At 50.8% G+C, this 18,635-nt stretch overlaps 2 protein-coding genes across 6 annotated transcripts; one reads left to right on the top strand and one right to left on the bottom strand.

Moving 5' to 3' along the window:
- Positions 1 to 55: 55 nt before the first annotated feature.
- On the bottom strand, positions 56 to 4,963 carry ATRAID (all-trans retinoic acid induced differentiation factor). Its single transcript, XM_065928798.1, has 7 exons — positions 4,818 to 4,963; positions 4,022 to 4,143; positions 2,270 to 2,341; positions 1,990 to 2,061; positions 1,768 to 1,889; positions 840 to 937; positions 56 to 413 (listed from the first exon to the last, which is right to left on the bottom strand). Exons 1-7 carry the CDS (start codon positions 4,914 to 4,916, stop codon positions 309 to 311), a joined length of 690 nt encoding a protein of 229 aa, XP_065784870.1. The 5' UTR covers positions 4,917 to 4,963; the 3' UTR covers positions 56 to 308.
- An 89-nt stretch (positions 4,964 to 5,052) lies between these two features.
- SLC5A6 (solute carrier family 5 member 6) lies at positions 5,053 to 17,287 on the top strand. 5 transcript variants are annotated; one of them, XM_065928796.1, is made up of 18 exons: positions 5,053 to 5,218; positions 5,782 to 5,843; positions 8,014 to 8,105; positions 9,433 to 9,500; positions 9,816 to 9,881; positions 10,198 to 10,249; positions 10,604 to 10,671; positions 10,958 to 11,112; positions 11,491 to 11,631; positions 11,827 to 11,956; positions 12,487 to 12,575; positions 12,993 to 13,105; positions 13,424 to 13,491; positions 13,872 to 13,958; positions 14,105 to 14,286; positions 14,517 to 14,620; positions 14,848 to 14,963; positions 15,371 to 17,280. In XM_065928796.1, exons 1-18 carry the CDS (start codon positions 5,201 to 5,203, stop codon positions 15,521 to 15,523), a joined length of 1,764 nt encoding a protein of 587 aa, XP_065784868.1. In that variant the 5' UTR covers positions 5,053 to 5,200; the 3' UTR covers positions 15,524 to 17,280. The 5 variants fall into 5 exon arrangements, with proteins under 5 accessions (XP_065784868.1, XP_065784866.1, XP_065784867.1 ...); XM_065928794.1 differs by lacking the exon at positions 5,053 to 5,218 and adding an exon at positions 5,244 to 5,374 and having other exon boundaries at positions 8,016 to 8,105; positions 8,956 to 9,500; XM_065928795.1 differs by lacking the exon at positions 5,053 to 5,218 and adding an exon at positions 5,445 to 5,567 and having other exon boundaries at positions 8,956 to 9,500; positions 14,517 to 14,628; positions 15,371 to 17,287.
- Positions 17,288 to 18,635: the final 1,348 nt, after the last annotated feature.

Genomic DNA, 18,635 nt, shown 5'->3' with positions numbered 1-18,635 from the left:
GAAAAGCAGCTCTCCTCCGAAGCAGCCTTTCCCACCCCAACCAAGAGACAAGAAGAAAAAAAGAAAAACTGTTTATTATGGTCAACAGCACAAATGTGAATTGGTACTAGTCCACTCCCGGACTGGATGCCTATCCACTCCCGGACTGGAAGTCTACAACACACCAGGGTTGTGCAAATTTCCATCTTCCTTCCATCGGAGGCCTCTGCCTTGGGAGGATCCACAGATGGATGATGTCTAGGAAGCAAATCTCTCTGACTCGGTTAAGATGGGGATGATCTTTAGGTCAGTAGGAAGACCTGTGTGGTTCATGAAGCCTTGGCTTTTCGGCGTTGAGTCCCCCAAAGAAGGATGGAGATGGATAAGGTGGTGGATCCCAGAATACCAAAGAACATGAACAATGGAAAGGAGCCCTGTGAATAACAGACCAAAAAAAAACTTCATATAGGGTTACATGAAGGGCTTACAACCTAACATCCAGTAATTTCCTAGCATATCTGTCTCCTCAGCCAGGGCAGTTTTCTTCTAGTTTCCTTCTCTAGGTGCTTTGCATCAGCTGCTGGTCTTCTTTTAAAGAGGTATCTATGCATATCTCTTATCCCTAATTCCCTGGTGGCTCAGATGGTAAAGCATCTGCCTGCAATGTGGGTAGACCTGGGTTCGATCCCCAGGTCGGGAAGATCCCCTGGGGAAGGAAATGGCAACCCACTCCAGTATTCGTGCCTAGAAAATTCCATGGATGGAGGAGCCTGGTGGGCTACAGTCCATGGGGTTGCAAAGAATCAGCCACGACTGAGCGACTTCACTTTTATCCCTAATTAGGAGGCCTCATTCCTCACCTGGCGCATACACTTGTAGCCATGGAAGCCATCAGCACAAACACACTGCAAGAGACCTGGACCATCAGGTACACAAGATCCATTCTCAGGACATATTTCTGAGAGCCAGAGAAAAACAGAGAACATCACTGGATTTCATTAGGTATATTTCCCATATATCTCCTTCAGCTTAGATTCTCTCAACTATTTCTAGGTCAAAGGTACAGTGGAAAGAAGATTACAGATAATCAGAACACTGTCATGATAACAAAATAATTTTAAGACCTTTCTTTCCAAAGGGTTAAGACTTCCGAGCTATGGCAAACCTAGACAGCATATTAAAAAGCAGAGACATTACTTTGCCAACAAAGGTCCGTCTAGTCAAAGCTATGGTTTTTCCAGTAGTCATTCATGTATGGATGTGAGAGTTGGACCAAAAAGAAAGCTGAATGCCAAAGAATTGATGCTTTTGAACTGTGGTGTTGGAGAAGACTCTTGAGAGTCCCTTGGACTGCAAGGAGATCAAATCAGCCAATCCTAAAGGAAATCAATCCTCAATGTTCATTTGTAGGACTGATCCTGAAGCTGAAGCTCCAATACTTTGGATACCTGATGCAAAGAACTGACTCACCGGAAAAGAGCCTGATGCTGGGAAAGACTGAAGGCAGGAGAAGAAGGGGGTGACAGAGGATGAGATGGTTGGATGGCATCACCAACTCAATGGACGTGAGTTTGGGCAAGCTCTGGGAGTTGGTGATAGACAGGGAAGCCTGGCATAGCGCAGTCCATGGAGTTGCGAAGAGTCGGACACGACTGAGAGCCTGGACTGAACTGAACACTTCAGAAACCTGAACAAAAGGCACTTAGGCAATTTTACCATCCTGATCTAAAATAGAGAATACAAGGGAGGAGGGGTAGTTTCCAGAGGGGTGGAGATGAGACAGCATACCTGGATCCTCAGTGCTGTTGCAAATATTCCTTTGTCCTTCGCAGCTTTGGTTGTTTACATAAAAAGTGACAGTATCCCAGGCATTAATTCCTCCAGGACAGTTGACATCTTGTGGCAGTATCCTGAACACAACACAGACAGTCATAATATGCAGACCAAAGTTGCTGAGTTCATAGCACTGCCTCTCTTTGGTTCTCTCCCCCACCCCACACTCTTACTCACAGAGTCTGGAGCTGAGTAAAGCCATGGAAGGTGTTGACCAAGTCACCCTGGAGGGGATTTGCCTGCAGGTCTCTGCAAAACACACACTGTTAGCACTGTGCTCTAGGAAAACACTTTACTTCCATTCACACATCTTTCTGGATGGTAATCCAGTTCTTATTCTGAGTTGTTCAAATGTAGACAATATTCAAACATCTTTTTAGCAGTCCATCCTCAAAGACTTTCCCATCAACCCTATGCCAACATCACCTTTTGGGAAGGAGGATAACTAATGACTTACATGATGAGAGCAGTGTGTGCTTGAGGAAAGTTTGGACCAGGGTCCTTCAGAGAGCAGTTCTGGAGATCCAGCCTGAGGAAATAAGGTAATTAGTGAAACTGTGCATCTTTCTCCTTCACCCAGGGTAAGCTATTACAACCCCCTTTACAGCTAATATTCATTGAGCACACCTATGTCAGGGCCACAAACTAGGCACTTTGGTAGATGTTTTAATCCTGCATTGTCCAATTAAGTAACCACTAATACATATAGCTACTTAAATTTTAAAAATTCTGTCCCTCATTTGCACAAGTCACATTTCTTCAATATCTATTGCTGTCTATTCCTTTACTTAATGGAATAGTGCCTTAATATTTACTTAATGACTACTAACTGCAAATATTACTTAAGCCTACTAACTGCAAAAATTGGGAGAATTAAAAATAACATTCAGTATCTTAGCTTGCAAGTTGTTTACAATGCACTAGGGGAATAAGGCCATCACCCAAAATAAAAAATATATAAACATTAAATTGCAATGTGAACAGTATATAAAATTAACTTGAGTGGTACGGACACTAAGGATTAGAGGAAGTGAAAAATTAAAAGGTATTACTCTGGCATTTAGTAGTACAGAGTATTCGCAAAAGATGTTGGAGTTAAAGAACGGATATGTCCTAATTTGATGGAGGAAGGCAAGTTTAGGTAAAGAGAGAGGCTTGAACAGAGAAACAAAGGTGGCCTGCTTTTGGAGGTAGAAGAGTCTGGCTGAAGCCAGACTCTCCTGGAGGGTTTGAGAGGACAACTAATTGAAAGTAATGTTGGAAAGGGAGGTTGGGCCAGTCTGTGATAGTTCCTGGTTTGTACTTTATCCTAGGGCCACAGACAATTATAAGTTTAATTTTAAAGCCAGAGAGCAATAATGGAAAGAAACTGGTTTTCTGATAGTTCTATATAAATAAGTATTTAGATAGATAAGGGAATGAGGAGACTGGAAGCAAGACAAGTGACTTTCTGAATCTGAAGTGAGGGTGCTCTGAAAAAGGAAATGTTTAATAAGGATCTATTATATTTTCTCCACATATCTGGAGAAAAGTCAAAGCTAATATTAAAAGAGATCTAGTTTGGGGAGACACCTGCATAATGGTTGAATCTGTAAGAATAAGTAGATTCTCAAGAATGTGAGGGGAAAACAATACAGGAAGCAATCTGTATAAGGGGACAAAAAGAGAAATTTGCCTCAAATATGAATTAATGAGAAGAGGAAGAAAACCATATTTCATAGTGTCCTGGAGGCCAAAGGAGTCATTTCATGGAGACACTACAGTAAATAAGCCAGAGAGTTGATAATAAACAAAAGAAATAAGGTTAAAAAATGCTCAAAATTATGACTTTCATGCATTTTTCAACCAGGAAGAACCACAGGGTTGTTTAAAGTGTTAGTCACTCAGTACATGTCCCATGCTTTTCAACCCCATGGACTGTAGCCCGCCAGGCTCCTCTGTTCATGGGATTCTCCAGGTAAGAATACTGGAGTGGGTTGCCATTTCCTTCTCTGAGTGATCTTCACAACCCAGGAATCGAACCCAGGTGTCCTGGACTGTAGGCAGATTCTTCACTTTGCCAAAAACAGATTTAAAAGTCTGAGACTCATGGTTTAGATGCCTCAAAAATATGTACGAATATTTATCCCCAAAGCCAATCAGGCAAGCCTTGAAGAATCCGGTTTGGGAACTCTTTTCCAGTACCCAGGGAGGTCTTCTCCTCCCTCACCCCAGGATGGTGCCTTCCCCATTCAGGCAGCAGCGGGCTTGCAGCGTTAGCTCTGGTGTCCGCTTGCAATAAAGAGCCACTTCTGACAAGTTTTGCACTCTCCCTGGACACTGGGTACATATCTGCAGAAGAGAGAAAACTATTAGAACTCCAGAAAGAAAAGCCAAGGAAAAAACAAAAACCAATAAACAACCGAGGCTCAAACGTTAACTGCCAGTATACGTTCCAGAACTCCTCTAACACAGGGCCTTTATGTCAGATTTACTAGAAGACATATTTCTTCCCCTGCAACCAGGCGCCAAAACAGCGCACCGGAGAATTTCTGTACGGATCTTATCCAGGGAAGGATCTCATTTCTGAGAATTACTATTCGAACACATTTATAATGCCCTCTCCAATGACTTCTCAACCTGCCAGCCCCATGTGACCGGGTGTAAAAGGACTGCAGATACACAAAGAACTCATCAACCATTACAAAAAGTAAAGTCCTACCAACGCACGCTATCCAGCACCATTAGAACGCCGCAAGCTTGCAGAACGGCCGGAGGACTCATTCGTGGAAAGAACTTATAGTTATTCGAATATTAAGGAGCGAGGAGGTCAAATTTCAAACGTCTTTGGACGTCAGCAGGGCGAAAGCGACAGCGGCGTTCAGTACTCGGGAGTGGGAGCCGGCTGGGTTACGGCTAGGGAGGCCCCAGGGACGAAATCGGGGCTGCGGCAGGCAGGGGAGAGGGGAGAGCCGAGGGCAGGCGAGCAATTCTTTTTCAATCCAACCTTTAATCTGCTTCAGTACCTCGGGTAGCGCCAAAGCCCTTGCCACGCTCAGAACGAAGAGCAGGGCTGCAGCCCAGGGAACCAAGCTCAAAGGACTGCCGAGCCCGCAAAGGACCATTTTTCGCTCTCTCCGACCTTCTCCACTGATCGCGAGACTTGCGCGTGCGGCCCCGCCTCCCACCGTGTCACGCCCCCATTCGGGGCGTGGCCTGGCCCGCCTGGCTAGTCTGGCGGGGCAGGTCGGTGTCGGGGGAGGAGGGGTCTGTTAGCACTAGTCGCGGAGGCCAGCGCATTTTTTTTGTTGTTGTTGGGCGCCCCAGTCCTCTTTCGGGGGGCTGACCACACCCTTCTCCCCCCTTAAGCGAAGGCCTCCCTGCCACCGCTTTCTCAGCGCCGCGTTCCATGCGCCCGGACGTCGGGGTAGCGTCTCTGTAGCAACTCGGGGTTAATCCATTTGCCCACAGTAAACATGGCGGCGCGGGGACGGGCAGGGGGCGGGACTCCGCTGTCACCCGGCCTGGCGTGACTTGGCCCGCTCTCCCGTGGAGGCCGGACCCACGTGTGGAGATCGGGCAGGTGGGCCGGTCGAAGGCGGTCCGTGAGGGGGTGGGTCGGAGCACAGAGGCTCCGGAGTGTGGCGTCAGGGCGGGGAGGGACGGGGAGGAGTGGAGAGATGAGGGGCGGGATGGGCCAGCTCCTCTGCTGAAGTCCGGGGAAGGTGAGGTGCCGGCGGCGGGCTGGTAGTGCTTGTGTCACCTTGCGTGTGGAGGTAAGGAGAGAAGTCAGGAAATAAAGAGTGTAAGGGTGATGGTGGAACGAAGGGCGAAGGGCAAACCCTGTCGGGAGGAAGCGAGCTTGGGGACGCTCGGGGCACCCTGTCCCTTTCAGCTCAGTCCTGAAACCACGCGGCGTCCGGTGCTCTGGCGAGGAGGTGGAAGCAGGACAGATACTCCCCTAACTCTTCATCTCCTTTGTCTTCCCAGAAAAGGAGCGATGCAGATCTCGGGAAGAACGACAAGACCTTAGTCTTGGCTGGGCCCTGGAGGTAAGGGGAAGATGAGGGCTACCCCGTGGTGGCACGAGGCCCCGACCGAAGGGCGCCGAGGGAGCCCTGTGCCGGAAGGGACTGAGTGTGCGCTTTGGCTAGGGCCAGCAAAAACTCATCAAAGCTAACCAAAGCTCGTCTTCTAGCCTGGCTTCCCTTCTACCTACCTCCAGGTGTCTGGAATCTTCTAAAAGCATTTACTTTCAGAGGGCTGGCACATTTACTAAGGCATTAGTTACTTACTAGAGTTTTAATGGGAGAAGGAAATGGCACCCCACTCCAATACTCTTGCCTAGAAAACCCCTTGGACGGAGGAGCCTGGTGGGCTGCCGTCTTATGGGGTCGCACAGAGTCGGACACGACTGAAGCAACTTAGCAGGAGCCGCAGCAGCAGCGTTTTAATGAGGACCTCTAGAGCGACTGAACTGAACTGACAGGCTTTCAGACCTTGTGGGATTCTAGGCACAAGGACAGATTTTGAAGGCATCTTTTGGGGAAGGTTGGTCCTCCGGTGGCCCATTTGCCTTTTGTAGGAGTCAAAGCAATTCATTTTGCTACCAAAGTGAGAGTGTGATTAGGGTAGTTAGGAATGATTCTCTTTCTTGTCTGTGTGTATCGAATTTTTTAAAAGAGCCCCCTACAGCCTGCTATTTGGTGCCCTGTGTGTTAGAGTTTTAGTGAAAGAGCTTTTCTGTTACTTTTGGCACCTCTCAGAGAGAGGTGAGTTTTTTAAAGGTTAGAAGGTCCCTGTCCTGCTCTTAGAACCGTGTCTGGTGAAGTTTTTGTTACTGGGTCAGGTTTTTCCTGTCTTGCCTGGCTCTTTCTTCAGCCAGCCAGGAGGGTTCTCTGCATCTCATGCAAATAGAATTCTCAGGAAGCCCTGCCAGTTTACCTCAGCAGCAGAGGGTCTTCATTTCTGTACATCTTGTTTTCCATTCTATACTTTGACCTTCCTTCCTTTCTGCAACTACCTGCCTAGCTATATACACATACAACCGTTTACCGCTGTACATTGTTATTTGTACACAGCAGACATATTTCCTCTTACTCTCTGGTAGTTCGCATCACCTCTATCGTAGCAATGAAAAACCTGCCAAAGAGGAGTGAGAAAACTTGAGATGTTGCAATGTGCAAAGGCCCCAGGCATCTTTAGGTTAAACCTGAGTGGCGTGTTGGGAACATTGTTCTGGGGACTCACGTTGGTGACTTAGTAGAACATGTGATTCAAGAGTTGCCAACTTGTTTCCCCCTCTTCATTGGCCCTAGGAAGTTCAGGGTTCAGGTTTGGTCTGCATGAAGCCATATCTTGCCAGGCAGGCAACATGTGTCCAAGAACACCGGGTAGGAAAGCCGAAGACAGCGAGGCTGATCTTTCTCCTAGTGGGCAAGAACAGAAGACTGATTTATGTTAATCTGTCTCTAGATTAGTTGAAACCTAAACTTTGTTCCAGGAATGATTGACAGCAGTTTGTAACACTCTGCTCCAGCCCTGGTTCAGGGAGTAGGGAGGGAGGGGCTTCTGGTGAATTACCTGTCACACCTACTGACAATCTCCGTTGTTTTATATCATACTGTCTAACCTTAGAGAACTAAAGAGTGTTCATATAAAGTGTATAACCTGAGAGACATGGTGTTTTGAAAGGTATAGATATTATTTATCATTGCTAATAAGTACATAGCACAGTGCTGTGTTTTATAACAGGTGTTCAAAAAATGTTAATTGTCATCATGTTAGGCTTTCTAAATTCACAGGTCTGTTGGTAAATGAGGGGGTAATGCTGGTGATCTCTTAAGATTCCTTTAAGATTTGGCATACTGGGATCTGGTCCTTGTTTTGAGGATAATGGTATTTAATATATTCTCTAAGGATTAGTATTTATTGTGTAGGAGTTAGAACAGCAACTTTCCCATCTCTCAGCAACTCTTTTGCAATTCCTTCTGGCATGCAGTGCCAAGTGGGACTTGCAGCAAAAGTCTAATCCATCTAAGAATGCCGTTGAATGTGAGCTCCCTGCTCTCCCCTTCTGGAGTCTCTAGGGCTGAGCTGGAGTTTGGGGGTTGTAGGGTGATAGGGCCATTTGGACTGCAGTGATTGGTTCCCTGAAGGGGCTGGAACAAATAGCTGCTGAGCTTCACTCTACCCTCAGCTTTTCTCACCTCTGCTCCTTAGAGACCAGGCCCTCAGGCCCTCAGCCTCCGTTCAGCTCCAGACACGCAGCTTCTCCAGACAGCCTTGCTTCACAGCAGGGATTGCTCCTCGAGGTAGGTGTCTGCTCCAGTGGGATAGTACCACTTTCCCTGACTGTTTCTCTTGCCCACCCCTGCCCCAGCTCCCTGGTTGGCTAGCTTCTCTCTGAAGTGCCCCTGAAATTGTAAATCTGAACCCCTCGTTCCAGCATGTTGGCCTCTCACTTTTGAACCCAACCTCTTTTCCTGGATCTGCTACTGACTGCCGTGTTACAGGTAGAGGAGCTGAGAGGTGGTTGGCAGGGCTTTAAATAAATTGGGGAGAACAGAGTGGTTGGCCTGGGGATGCCTGAAAGGGATTTGAGGCTGCCATGGATGTGGTCTTCCTGGTGGTAAGTGCTGAGAAGGCATGCTGTTCGGAAGGGAGCACTGGGGATCATGGAAGGTGGGGCCTGAGGCTGGGAGAATAGAGGAGGCCGTGGTTTCGTTAGTCTCTTGTTTCCTCAAGTTTCTTCTTCCCTGCTGGGTGGAGGCGCCAGGCTGGACTCTGCTGGCTTAGTACATTGTAGTGACTGGGTCTGTGCCTTCCTGCAGGGGATGGGGCAGGGAATTCTGAGAAGAAACTAGAGGGTGGGCTAGAGGTGGTTTTTCTTTTCCTGCTAGGGTGAAGACATTAGAAGGTTCTTAAGTTTCACAGTTGTGTATACCCAGAAAGGTCTTGGCCAAATAGTTACCTCCTGGCTATCTCAATCTGCTGCATCTTCCCTCTCCTCTCCGCCCTATTCAACACATATCAGTGCCTCCAGGCCTTTTTGGTTTCCCTGGGGCCTGGCTGGGCAAATCTGATGGGTGTGGAATGCACAAGCCCAAGGGTGGGTGGCCATGAAGGCAGGAGAGGCCTGCCTGAGAGCCGGTTTCTTTGTAGTTCACCCTGGACAATGTCACTTGGTGGTGGAGGAGGACTGTGAGACGTGGTTGGAAGTCAGGTCGTAGCCACTTGCCTGTCACTGCCCAGCTGAGTGGCAGCCCAGAGCCCAGGAAGAGCAAGCGGCCGCAGGTCACAGACTCAGAGAGAATATGAGTGTGGGGGTGAGCACCGCCACACCCCTCCCTCCAACCTCAGACACCAACGTGGTCACGTCCACCTTCAGCCTGGTGGACTATGTGGTCTTTGCCCTGCTGCTGGTTCTCTCCCTTGCCATCGGGCTCTACCATGCCTATCGTGGCTGGGGCCGACATAGCATCGGCCAGTTGCTGTTGGCAGACCGCAAAATGGGCTGCCTTCCTGTGGCACTGTCCTTGCTGGCCACCTTCCAGTCAGCTGTGGCCATCCTGGGTGTGCCGTCCGAGATCTACCGATTCGGGACCCAGTATTGGTTCCTGGGCTGCTGCTATTTCCTAGGACTGCTGATCCCAGCACATGTCTTCATCCCCATCTTCTACCGCCTGCATATCACCAGTGCCTATGAGGTAGGTAGGAACTCATGGGACCCTCAGGGGCAGGGGTAGAGAAGGAACCAGGCACACAGGGGTCTGGGCCCCTCAGCTCTGCCTGATGAGAGGGCCAGGGATAAATACATCGTGTGTCTAGGAGTTCACTCTGGTGATGTCGGGCAGGGTAGGAATTTGGGGATAAGGGTGCTGTGCTGAGGGGGGCCCAGAGTGGATATGAGTTGGCTATTTCCTCTGTTCCTAGGCTTCCTGAAGGAAGTCGTGTGTGATTTGTTGGGGATGGGGTGGGGAGGAATGTGTTTTTGTTTTTGTTTTTAATCTACTCCTACCTAGTACCTGGAACTCCGCTTCAATAAAGCTGTGCGTGTTTGTGGCACTGTGACCTTCATCTTTCAGATGGTAAGTGGAATGAGGATAGAAGTTGAGCCTGGTGCAGGGCAGGGAGACAGGGATTCAGGCTCACTGGAGCCTTCCCTGCTCTTAGACTAGCAAGACTGAAATTCCTGCTCACCCTCAGAGGCATCTTACTTCCATCCCTTCCAGTTCTGGCACACGTAACCATGGTGGTGGCAAACCAAACTTCGGGAGAAGGGAGAGGGCGGGGAGCCTAGATGAAGGGAGGCCACTGGGATATTGGAGCTGAGGTCTGTCTTTTCTTCTCTCTCTGCCTCCCTCATCGGCTCCTCCCTTCACATTCTCTTTCCATACCCAACAGGTGATCTATATGGGGGTTGTCCTCTATGCACCATCCTTGGCCCTCAATGCAGGTGAGAAGTCACAGCTCCTGGCTCCCAGCCACAGCAGGCTAGGGAAAACCTTTGGGAGGGGCAGGTGGAGGAGAGAGTGCAGAAAAGAACCCAACCTTTACCAGAGACTTATTCTATCTGGGCCCTTGGCTGGTCTTCACTAGAGGTGGAAAGATAATCCAACATTATCAGACCCCATCTGAATGGTTAATCAACACCTTTTGGTGGAGTTTTGTGAACTTTTTTTTTCCATTGTGGTAAATGATTTATTTCATCCTTAATGATCAAATGGTTCATATCCTACCAGCATTTCCTTGGTTTATCCCTGGGAAACCCTCCTCTGGAGATAGGAATGTGACTTTTATCTGTTTACAGTGACTGGCTTTGATCTCTGGCTGTCAGTGCTGACCCTGGGCATTGTCTGTACCATCTATACTGCTCTGGTAGGCAGTCTTAGGGAAGGGTGGGGAGGAGGGAGGTGGGGGAAAGAGGAAAAGGTGGGACAAGATAAGTAGATGGGTAGTAGGTAAGAATATAGGTGAGGAGATGGCATGACTTTTTAGGGTGATATGAAAAGAGATGGAATTATGTTGGGGGATGGGATGTGATGGTAGGAAATAGGATGGGAAGGATGTCAGCAGCTGTCTACCGCTGGCGGCTGGCTGCTGTCTTCACCGGTGGTGTGGCTCCGTGGACATCTATGGCAGAGGTGCTGTCTTCTCCCTGCAGGGTGGACTGAAGGCAGTCATCTGGACAGATGTCTTCCAGACACTGGTCATGTTCCTAGGGCAGCTGGCAGTTATCATTGTGGGGTCAGCCAAGGTGGGCGGTTTGGGGCACGTGTGGGAAGTGGCTTCCCAGCACGGCCTTATCTCTGGAATTGAGTAAGTACACCCCTTCCCTGGCTGGGGTCTGTAATGCCTAGGAGCTGAGCCCCTCTTAGAGTCTGCGCCTAGGGTGGTAGCGAGCAGAGGGCAAGCTGTGGAAATTGAGGTGCAGCCTTGAGGCCAGTGGGAGGCTGGGCCTGCAGGAGTGGAGGGCAAGCTCAATGTTGCCCCGGGTAGTCAGGTGTCAGGATGTTTCTAGTACCTGGGATGAGGCTGTGGGTTGGCAGAGTGGAACCACTCCCTTCCCACCCAGCCTGCCGCCCTGTCTTGAGTCCACCTTGGCCCTGACAGCCATCTTTCTGCCCTGCCCCATGTCAGAGGAGGGCAAGGAAGGCTGAGTCTGGGGCCACAGTGACATGTTGGTGTCTATGGCAGGCTGGATCCGGACCCGTTTGTGCGTCACACATTCTGGACGTTGGCCTTCGGGGGTGTCTTCATGATGCTCTCCTTGTATGGAGTGAACCAGGCGCAGGTGCAGCGCTACCTCAGTTCCCGCACGGAGAAGGCTGCAGTGCTGTGAGGGCAGGACTGGGAAGACGGGGGGCCCTGGATGTGGGAGAGACTGGGGCCTGGTTCTGCAGTGGCAGTTGGGGTGGGGCAGAATGCCAGGGCACACCCACACCCACTGGGCAGGACGTGGACCTGCCTTCTGGGGCGTGGGGATGGGCCTGCTAACACCCTCTGCCCGCTTGGCACTGGCCTCTCTTGCAGCTCCTGCTACGCCGTCTTCCCCTGCCAGCAGGTGTCTCTTAGCATGGGCTGCCTCATTGGCCTGGTCATGTTTACGTACTACCAGGAGTATCCTATGAGCACCCAGCAGAGTCAGGCAGCCCCTGACCAGGTGAGATGGCCTCCCTGCCCCCTGCCTGGCCCCCCCAAAGGGAGTGTCGGGGTAGCGGCAGAGAGGACCCCCACCCGAGGTGGGCACTGCATGTAAAGTCCTTCCTCTCTGGAATTCTGCAGCTGATCATAGGGCCCAGCCCACGAGAGTGGGGTCCTCCCTTTACTGACTCACTGCTCCGCACCACCTGCCCTGTGGGGAGCCATCACACAGCTGGTCTCTTCTATCCCTCCTCACAGTCTCATCTGGTAGAGGAGAAAAGGTGGCCCAGTGGGGTGGCCAGCATGCTCAAGTCACACCAGTGGCTGGGGGAGAGCTGGGGCACAGGCTGCTGTGTCCTCCTTTCTCCAGAGCCTGCTTTCTCTCCTCTCCACTTACTGTGGGGCCACTTTCAGTGCCTGGCCCCCCTCCAAGGCGCCCAGTCTCCACAGACTGGTCGGCGCATGTGATTGGCACGGGCAGGGGAAGGGCGGCGCCCCCGTGGGAAGGGCTTCTCTGAGGAGAGCTGTACTCTTCTGCTCCGCCTGCAGTTCGTCTTGTACTTTGTGATGGATCTCCTGAGAGGCCTGCCGGGGCTGCCTGGGCTCTTCGTCGCCTGCCTCTTCAGTGGCTCCCTCAGGTACTTTGATCTTTCCCCTCAGGCTCTTTCACCTTTCCCTTCAGGCTTGACACAGCTGACCCCTCTGAGTACATGGTGACAGGTGGATGGGAGGTCCCTCTGAGCCTCTCATTGTGCCTGTTTGTGTGTGGGCGACAAGGGACAGCTCCTCTGTGTGGGCAGGCATGTCCTCTCCTAGGCGAGGCCCCTTTTTGGTGAAGGAGTCTTCTATACCAGGAATTGATTTACTTGAACAAATCTGAACCCCACTCAGAAGAGGCCAGGTGTCCCTGCCTTCCAGGCCTCTTCCTCGGTTCCAGCTGTCAGAGTGGTGTTTGAGTTACAGGCGTCCTCTCCTGCCTTCAGGGCACTCGTCCCTCAATAGGGTCCCTTGTTAGGTTTGCCCTTCTGGACCTGACTTTCTCTTCCTTCTTTCAGCACCATATCCTCTGCTTTTAATTCACTGGCAACTGTTACAATGGAAGACTTGATTCGACCCTGGTTCCCTCATTTCTCTGAAGTCCGGGCCACCATGCTTTCCAGAATCATTGGTGGGATTATACTTCCTTATCTTTTCAGCCATGTACTTTCTAAGATACTCCCTAAGCACTGTTAGCTGTCTGCCTTGAAGTACACTTGCCCAGTGAAGTCCTGACCTTGCTTATGTGCCAGGGAACTTCCTGAGGAGCAATCTTGGTCACCTAGGAGTGAGGACAGGGTGGGAGGGACCTGGAGCTGGGTCCTGAGGTAATATGCCCCCTTCCCAGGGACAGAGAGGTAGTAGTTTGACTAGGAAGGAGCTTTGCTCTGCTTTCCTTGCTTACTGTGTTAACTCACATCTGCTTATTTCTCCCGTTCTTTTTTCCCAGCCTTTGGTTATGGGCTACTTTGTCTGGGAATGGCCTATATTTCCTCACAGATGGGACCTGTGCTGCAGGTAATGACTCTGGAGAGAACAGAATTGTTGGGGGAGAAAAGGAGCAGATTGAAATCAGAAAGGGAAGAAGACAGCTATTGTGAAAGGAGTGACACAGAGGGCAGGTGTCAGAAATTCCTCTTTGATGGGCTATACCTGTAGATCTGAACAGACTCCCTAGTAGCCAAAAGCCCCAGGGTTGTTGTTGGGTCAGAGAGGTCTAAGGATCAGCATCTGGAGAACCCCAGGCATATTCCCATAACATTTCTGCCCTCTAGGATCCTGCGTTCTAGTGGTTCCAGGGAGAAGAGACTGACAGATCTGACTGGTGGGGCTCTGAGGCAGTGGTGGGGGCTCTGAGCCTCTGTGTTCTTTTCTTTTTCTCACCCTGTCCTCTGCAGGCAGCCATCAGCATCTTTGGTATGGTTGGGGGGCCGCTGCTTGGACTCTTCTGCCTTGGGATGTTCTTTCCTTGTGCAAATCCTCCTGTGAGTGACCCATGTGGCTCCAGGGTCATGTGTGGGGGTGGACCTGGGGAATGGCTTGGCAGGGCTCTCACCAGGAGTTCTGGAAACTGGCATAAAGCTTTGGTGGGGCTGGCCTTGTGACAAGAGAGTGCCATGTCCCTGGGCAGGGTGCCATTGTGGGCCTGTTGGCTGGACTCATTATGGCCTTCTGGATCGGCATCGGGAGCATAGTGACCAGCATGGGCTCTGGCAGAGCACCCTCTCCCCCTAACGGGTCCAGCTTCTCCCTATCCAGCAATCTGACTGCTGTCACCATGGCCACACTGATGCCCTCGACTGCTGCCTCCAAGTAAGTCAGAGCTCACTCTTTCTCCTTGGGGAAAGCAGCTCATTTCTTGAGGGGTTTTCCAGGGCCCTTGCTAAGGGATGGGCCTCTGGAAGCCTGTGGGGTGGGGAATGCTGGGTGTTGGTTCCCCGGACTCTGGGACCTTACCGGGGGTGGGGGTGGGGAGCCAGGTGCCTGAGGGTCAGTTGCTCCTTCAATGAATTGCTAATTGTCCTCACCGCCTGCTTCCCCAGGCCCACAGGGCTACAGCGGCTCTATTCCCTGTCATATTTATGGTACAGCGCTCACAACTCCACCACCGTCATTGTGGTGGGCCTGGCTGTCAGTCTGCTCAGTGGTGAGGAGGTGTGGGATAGAGGTGCAAAGAAACGAGGACTGCCTGAGGGAGGTCACTCATGGGTCTGGGGTCTGAGCTCAGGGGCTCCTGGATGTCTGGAACAGTCAGACTTCTTGGCAGAGCTCTAGGAGGCGGGCAGGGGCTGGGGGCTCAGAGCAGTGAAAGTGGATGGCTCTGGGAAGTGCTCTGGTTATACACTAGGAGCCTCAGGAGCACTTTTTCTTCAGGGGGCATGCGGGGCCGGACCGTGGACCCTCGGACCATTTACCCAGTGTTGCCAAAACTCCTTGCCCTCCTGCCCCTGTCCTGTCAGAAGCGACTTCCCTGCAGAGCCTGCAGCCAGGTAGCTCCTCTGTTGTCAGATCGCCCCTCCCCTCCCTCTCATACTGCTGGGCCTTCTGGTTTCTGCCCCCCCACCCCTTATCTTTCTCCCCCAGCCCCCATTCTCTGATGATCTGCCTGAGCCTGGACGGTCCGGCAGCAGGTGCTGGCTCCTTCCCACAGGGAAGTGGGGGCTTGGTGGGCAGAAGGGTCTTGGCCCCGAGAGGCCACAGGTCTGGCCTGTCCTCTCCCTCCTCCCACCCTCATACTCACCCCAGGCCTGCTCCTCCCCTTCTCCCCCGCTGCCCCTCGCTGGTCCCCTTTCTAGTCGGGATCACAGCAGGGTCACCCTTCCTGCAAGAGGAAAGGGAAGTTCCTCCACCTCCCCTTCTTCTCACGTTCACCCCACCCTTTGCCCATGTTCCCCAGGACGTCTCCTCGGAAGCCACTATGTTTCCAGAGAAGATGAGCAATGGGATGCTGAGGGGCAGCAGAGACCAGGAGGCCATGGCCGTGCCTGAAGAAGGCGCCGCCCAGCCGGGGATCAGCCCCACCTTCATCCTCCAGGAGACCTCACTGTGATCCTGACTCGGGACGAAGACCCAGAGGCCTCCTGCGGTACAGGGATGAGTTCCCTGGTGTTCTGCAGGAGGATCACAGACTGAGTGACCTCACCCACACCAAAGGACCTTGTTCTTGTGGGGAGTTTGTGCTACAGTAGAAGTTGTCATGTCACAGGAGGTGTGAGAGTAGGACGAGGTTTTTCCTTGTTCTTTGCCCATCTGTTCTCTAGAGAACTAGGCTTGCAGGGGGTACAGTTCTGCCAGAAAAAGGGATAGAGGTGAATCTCCTGGCAAAAGGATAATGGCTTCTGATTCAGCATCGCCAGGCTTCTTTGAGGTGAATAGAAATAGCTGTGCTGGGCCCACTCTGGCAAGATTGATGCAGAGCTGCCTTGGCCAGCTCTTGCGTCCCTTGCAGTCCCATCGGAGCACAGGTTCTTTTAGCCACACAGGGCCCCTGTAACACTACTTTCAGGTTGTCTGTGCTACCCAGACCTTCTTATCTGTCTACCTCCATTCTTGAGAGGGAGGTTTTGGTGTCCCTGAGAGGCCTCTTGGAACACACAGGTACATTCATCTCCTTTGTGTAGAGTAGGGACGCTTTTCACCTCGCTGCCCCACCCCCTACCTTTGCAATGGGCACTTAGGAATGGGGTGGATGTTGATCCGAGAAACCAGGGCATGACCAGGTTCACTGTGGAGTGCACCATCCGTCTGACTCCTGAGCCATGCCACCCTCGTGTCATTTGGTCATTCATGCTCCTGTTTCCTTTTGGAGTTTCTTACCCACATATCTTTGTTCCTAAGGAATAAAAACTGCCGTTGGGCTAGAATCTGGGTTCCTGTACTGTCTGCACCTGCTCTTGTCCACCCTAGTCCTATCCCTGGTGAGGGTGAAGAGCCCCTTCTCCCATGCACAGGTCTTCCCCTGCTGAGGAGACCAAGGATGGCGTGGTGAGGTTTCTGATATCTGTGGCTGGTGTGCATGTCTACAGGGGGTAATGTGTTCATGGGGTTGAACGTGCACACTTTCCTCTGCTGCTTCTCTTCCCCATGTGGCTCGGTCTGTTCCCTGTCCTGCCCACTTGTCCTTGACCAGAACAATCTGCTGCTGAGAATTTCCACTTTGGGGGCAGGAGGAAGAAGGTTGCATTTAAAAATAGAACATTTAAGGTGGATATTTATGGTCTTGTGAAGAACACCCTGCTCATGCCCACCCACACTTGGTCTCTATCTCTGCTTGGCCCCATCCAGCTGCCCAGAAGCACAGGCTCTCCAGGCCCCTCAGCAGAGACCAGTCCCAAGCACATCTGGGCAGTCCCAGAAAACGCCAGGTTGACTTTGTCCTGAGAACTGCCCTCCTCTTGACAGCCCCCCACCTTGGTGCTGAGGGCCACAGCTCAGCCTGTGTCCCCACCCCACCAAGCTGCCAGGGTTCTAGCCGTAGCCAGGCTCTCATTCATTCCTTTTTTTTTTTTTTTTTTTTTAAATTATGAAAGTATGATAACACATTTACAGGAGACTTGTAAAATACAGAACAAGGTTACATATAGTTCCAATATAAGTTATTTTTTAAATAGGTAAATTAAGACTTTTAGTTGGAATTGGAGTTTCATCTATTCTTCAACATATTTATCCATCACCCACTTTATGCAAGGGCCTCACCTTGGGGCTGTCTTACAGCTAAGGAATGACTGTGCCACCCAGGGACCCTGCACCAGGTCCCACCATTGGCATTTTCAGAGCGGCCCCTTTTTGTCTCAAATTCCTATATTTTAACTGTATTTACATAGCAAAGGGGGGACCCTATAAGACTCAACTTTCACAAGTTATGTTAAAGGGGAATAATAAAGAGATTCATTCTCCATATAAGTAATTCAAACTCCATGACAATACATGTTCCTTTGTCTCTAATGCAGTAACTTTTATCTTCACACAGAGAAGTACCATTTAATGATTGAGGGTGGAGTCTAATGTGGAGAATGCAATGGCAACTCACTCCAGTATTCTTGCCTGGAAAACCCCATGGACGGAGGAGGCTGGTAGGCTGCAGTCCATGGGGTGGCGAAGAGTTAGACTGAGCGACTTCACTTTCACTTCACTTTCATGCATTGGAGAAGGAAATGGCAACCCACTCCAGTGTTCTTGCCTGGAGAATCCCAGGGACGGGGGAGCCTGGTGGGCTGCTGTCTATGGGGTTGCACAGAGTCAGACACGACTGAAGCGACTTAGCAGTAGCAGCAGCTAATGGACTGATCTGGATTCAAATACTGGTTCATCCATTCACCTAACTTCCTTAAGCTTCAGTTCCTTCATCTATTAGGTGTGAATTTCACAAAGATTCAAGATTGTAAAGGATTGGTGCATTCCTTAAATGCCAGTTATTGTAGTTGTAGTTTTCAAAGCACTTTTCACAACTACCCGATTTTATACTTTGGGGGAGAAGTGCACACTATGTCTGCATTTTCATGTGTCAGGTAATTGAATTGCTTGCCTAGTGATTGACTGAAGCAGGGTTGGAACCCAGGTCTGTGACTCCCAGTGGCCTCCCAAAGTCACATCTCTTGTCCTGGAAGCTGTGTCCTTTGGGATAGGGTGCACACACAGGTGGCAGGGTCTGTCCTGAGACAGCAGTCCAGAGAACAATGATGTACTAAATGGGGTGCTACTGTACCATCGTTCTAGAACCTTCCTAGGTCACTGGCCTTCAAACCTTGCTTGAGACCCACAGTAAAATGTTTCACAGCATGATCCAGTACACTCATACATTGCATTGTGTTACTAAAACATTTCATGAAAAAGGCTCTCTAGGTATAGTTACTATTTCTGGAGCTGTCCTTTTCCCTTCGCTCTGAGTAATTCAGCCCTCATGCCATCATGTGAAGCAGAGCAAGTTAGGCGTTCATGCTGGAGGCTGTCATGGATGTCAGAGCTCAAGTGAGAGGAGGGAGGTCATGCACAGCACTGGCCCAGCTTGGATGTGAGACCCTGAGCAGGATGAGGTGGTATCCACGCAGGACTGAAGCCTGCTGTGGCGTGTTAAGTCCCTGTTGGGTGAGGCGTGTCCATGGGGGTCAGAAGCCTGATGTAGGGTTGGAGAATATGAAAGGCGTCCTCAGAGGCAAGAAGAC

This window comes from Muntiacus reevesi, chromosome 3, assembly GCF_963930625.1.
Source record: "Muntiacus reevesi chromosome 3, mMunRee1.1, whole genome shotgun sequence".
Taxonomy (NCBI): domain Eukaryota; kingdom Metazoa; phylum Chordata; class Mammalia; order Artiodactyla; family Cervidae; genus Muntiacus; species Muntiacus reevesi.
The sequence above is the reverse complement of the archived record's forward strand: the minus strand, read 5'-3'. Positions and strand labels throughout refer to the sequence as shown.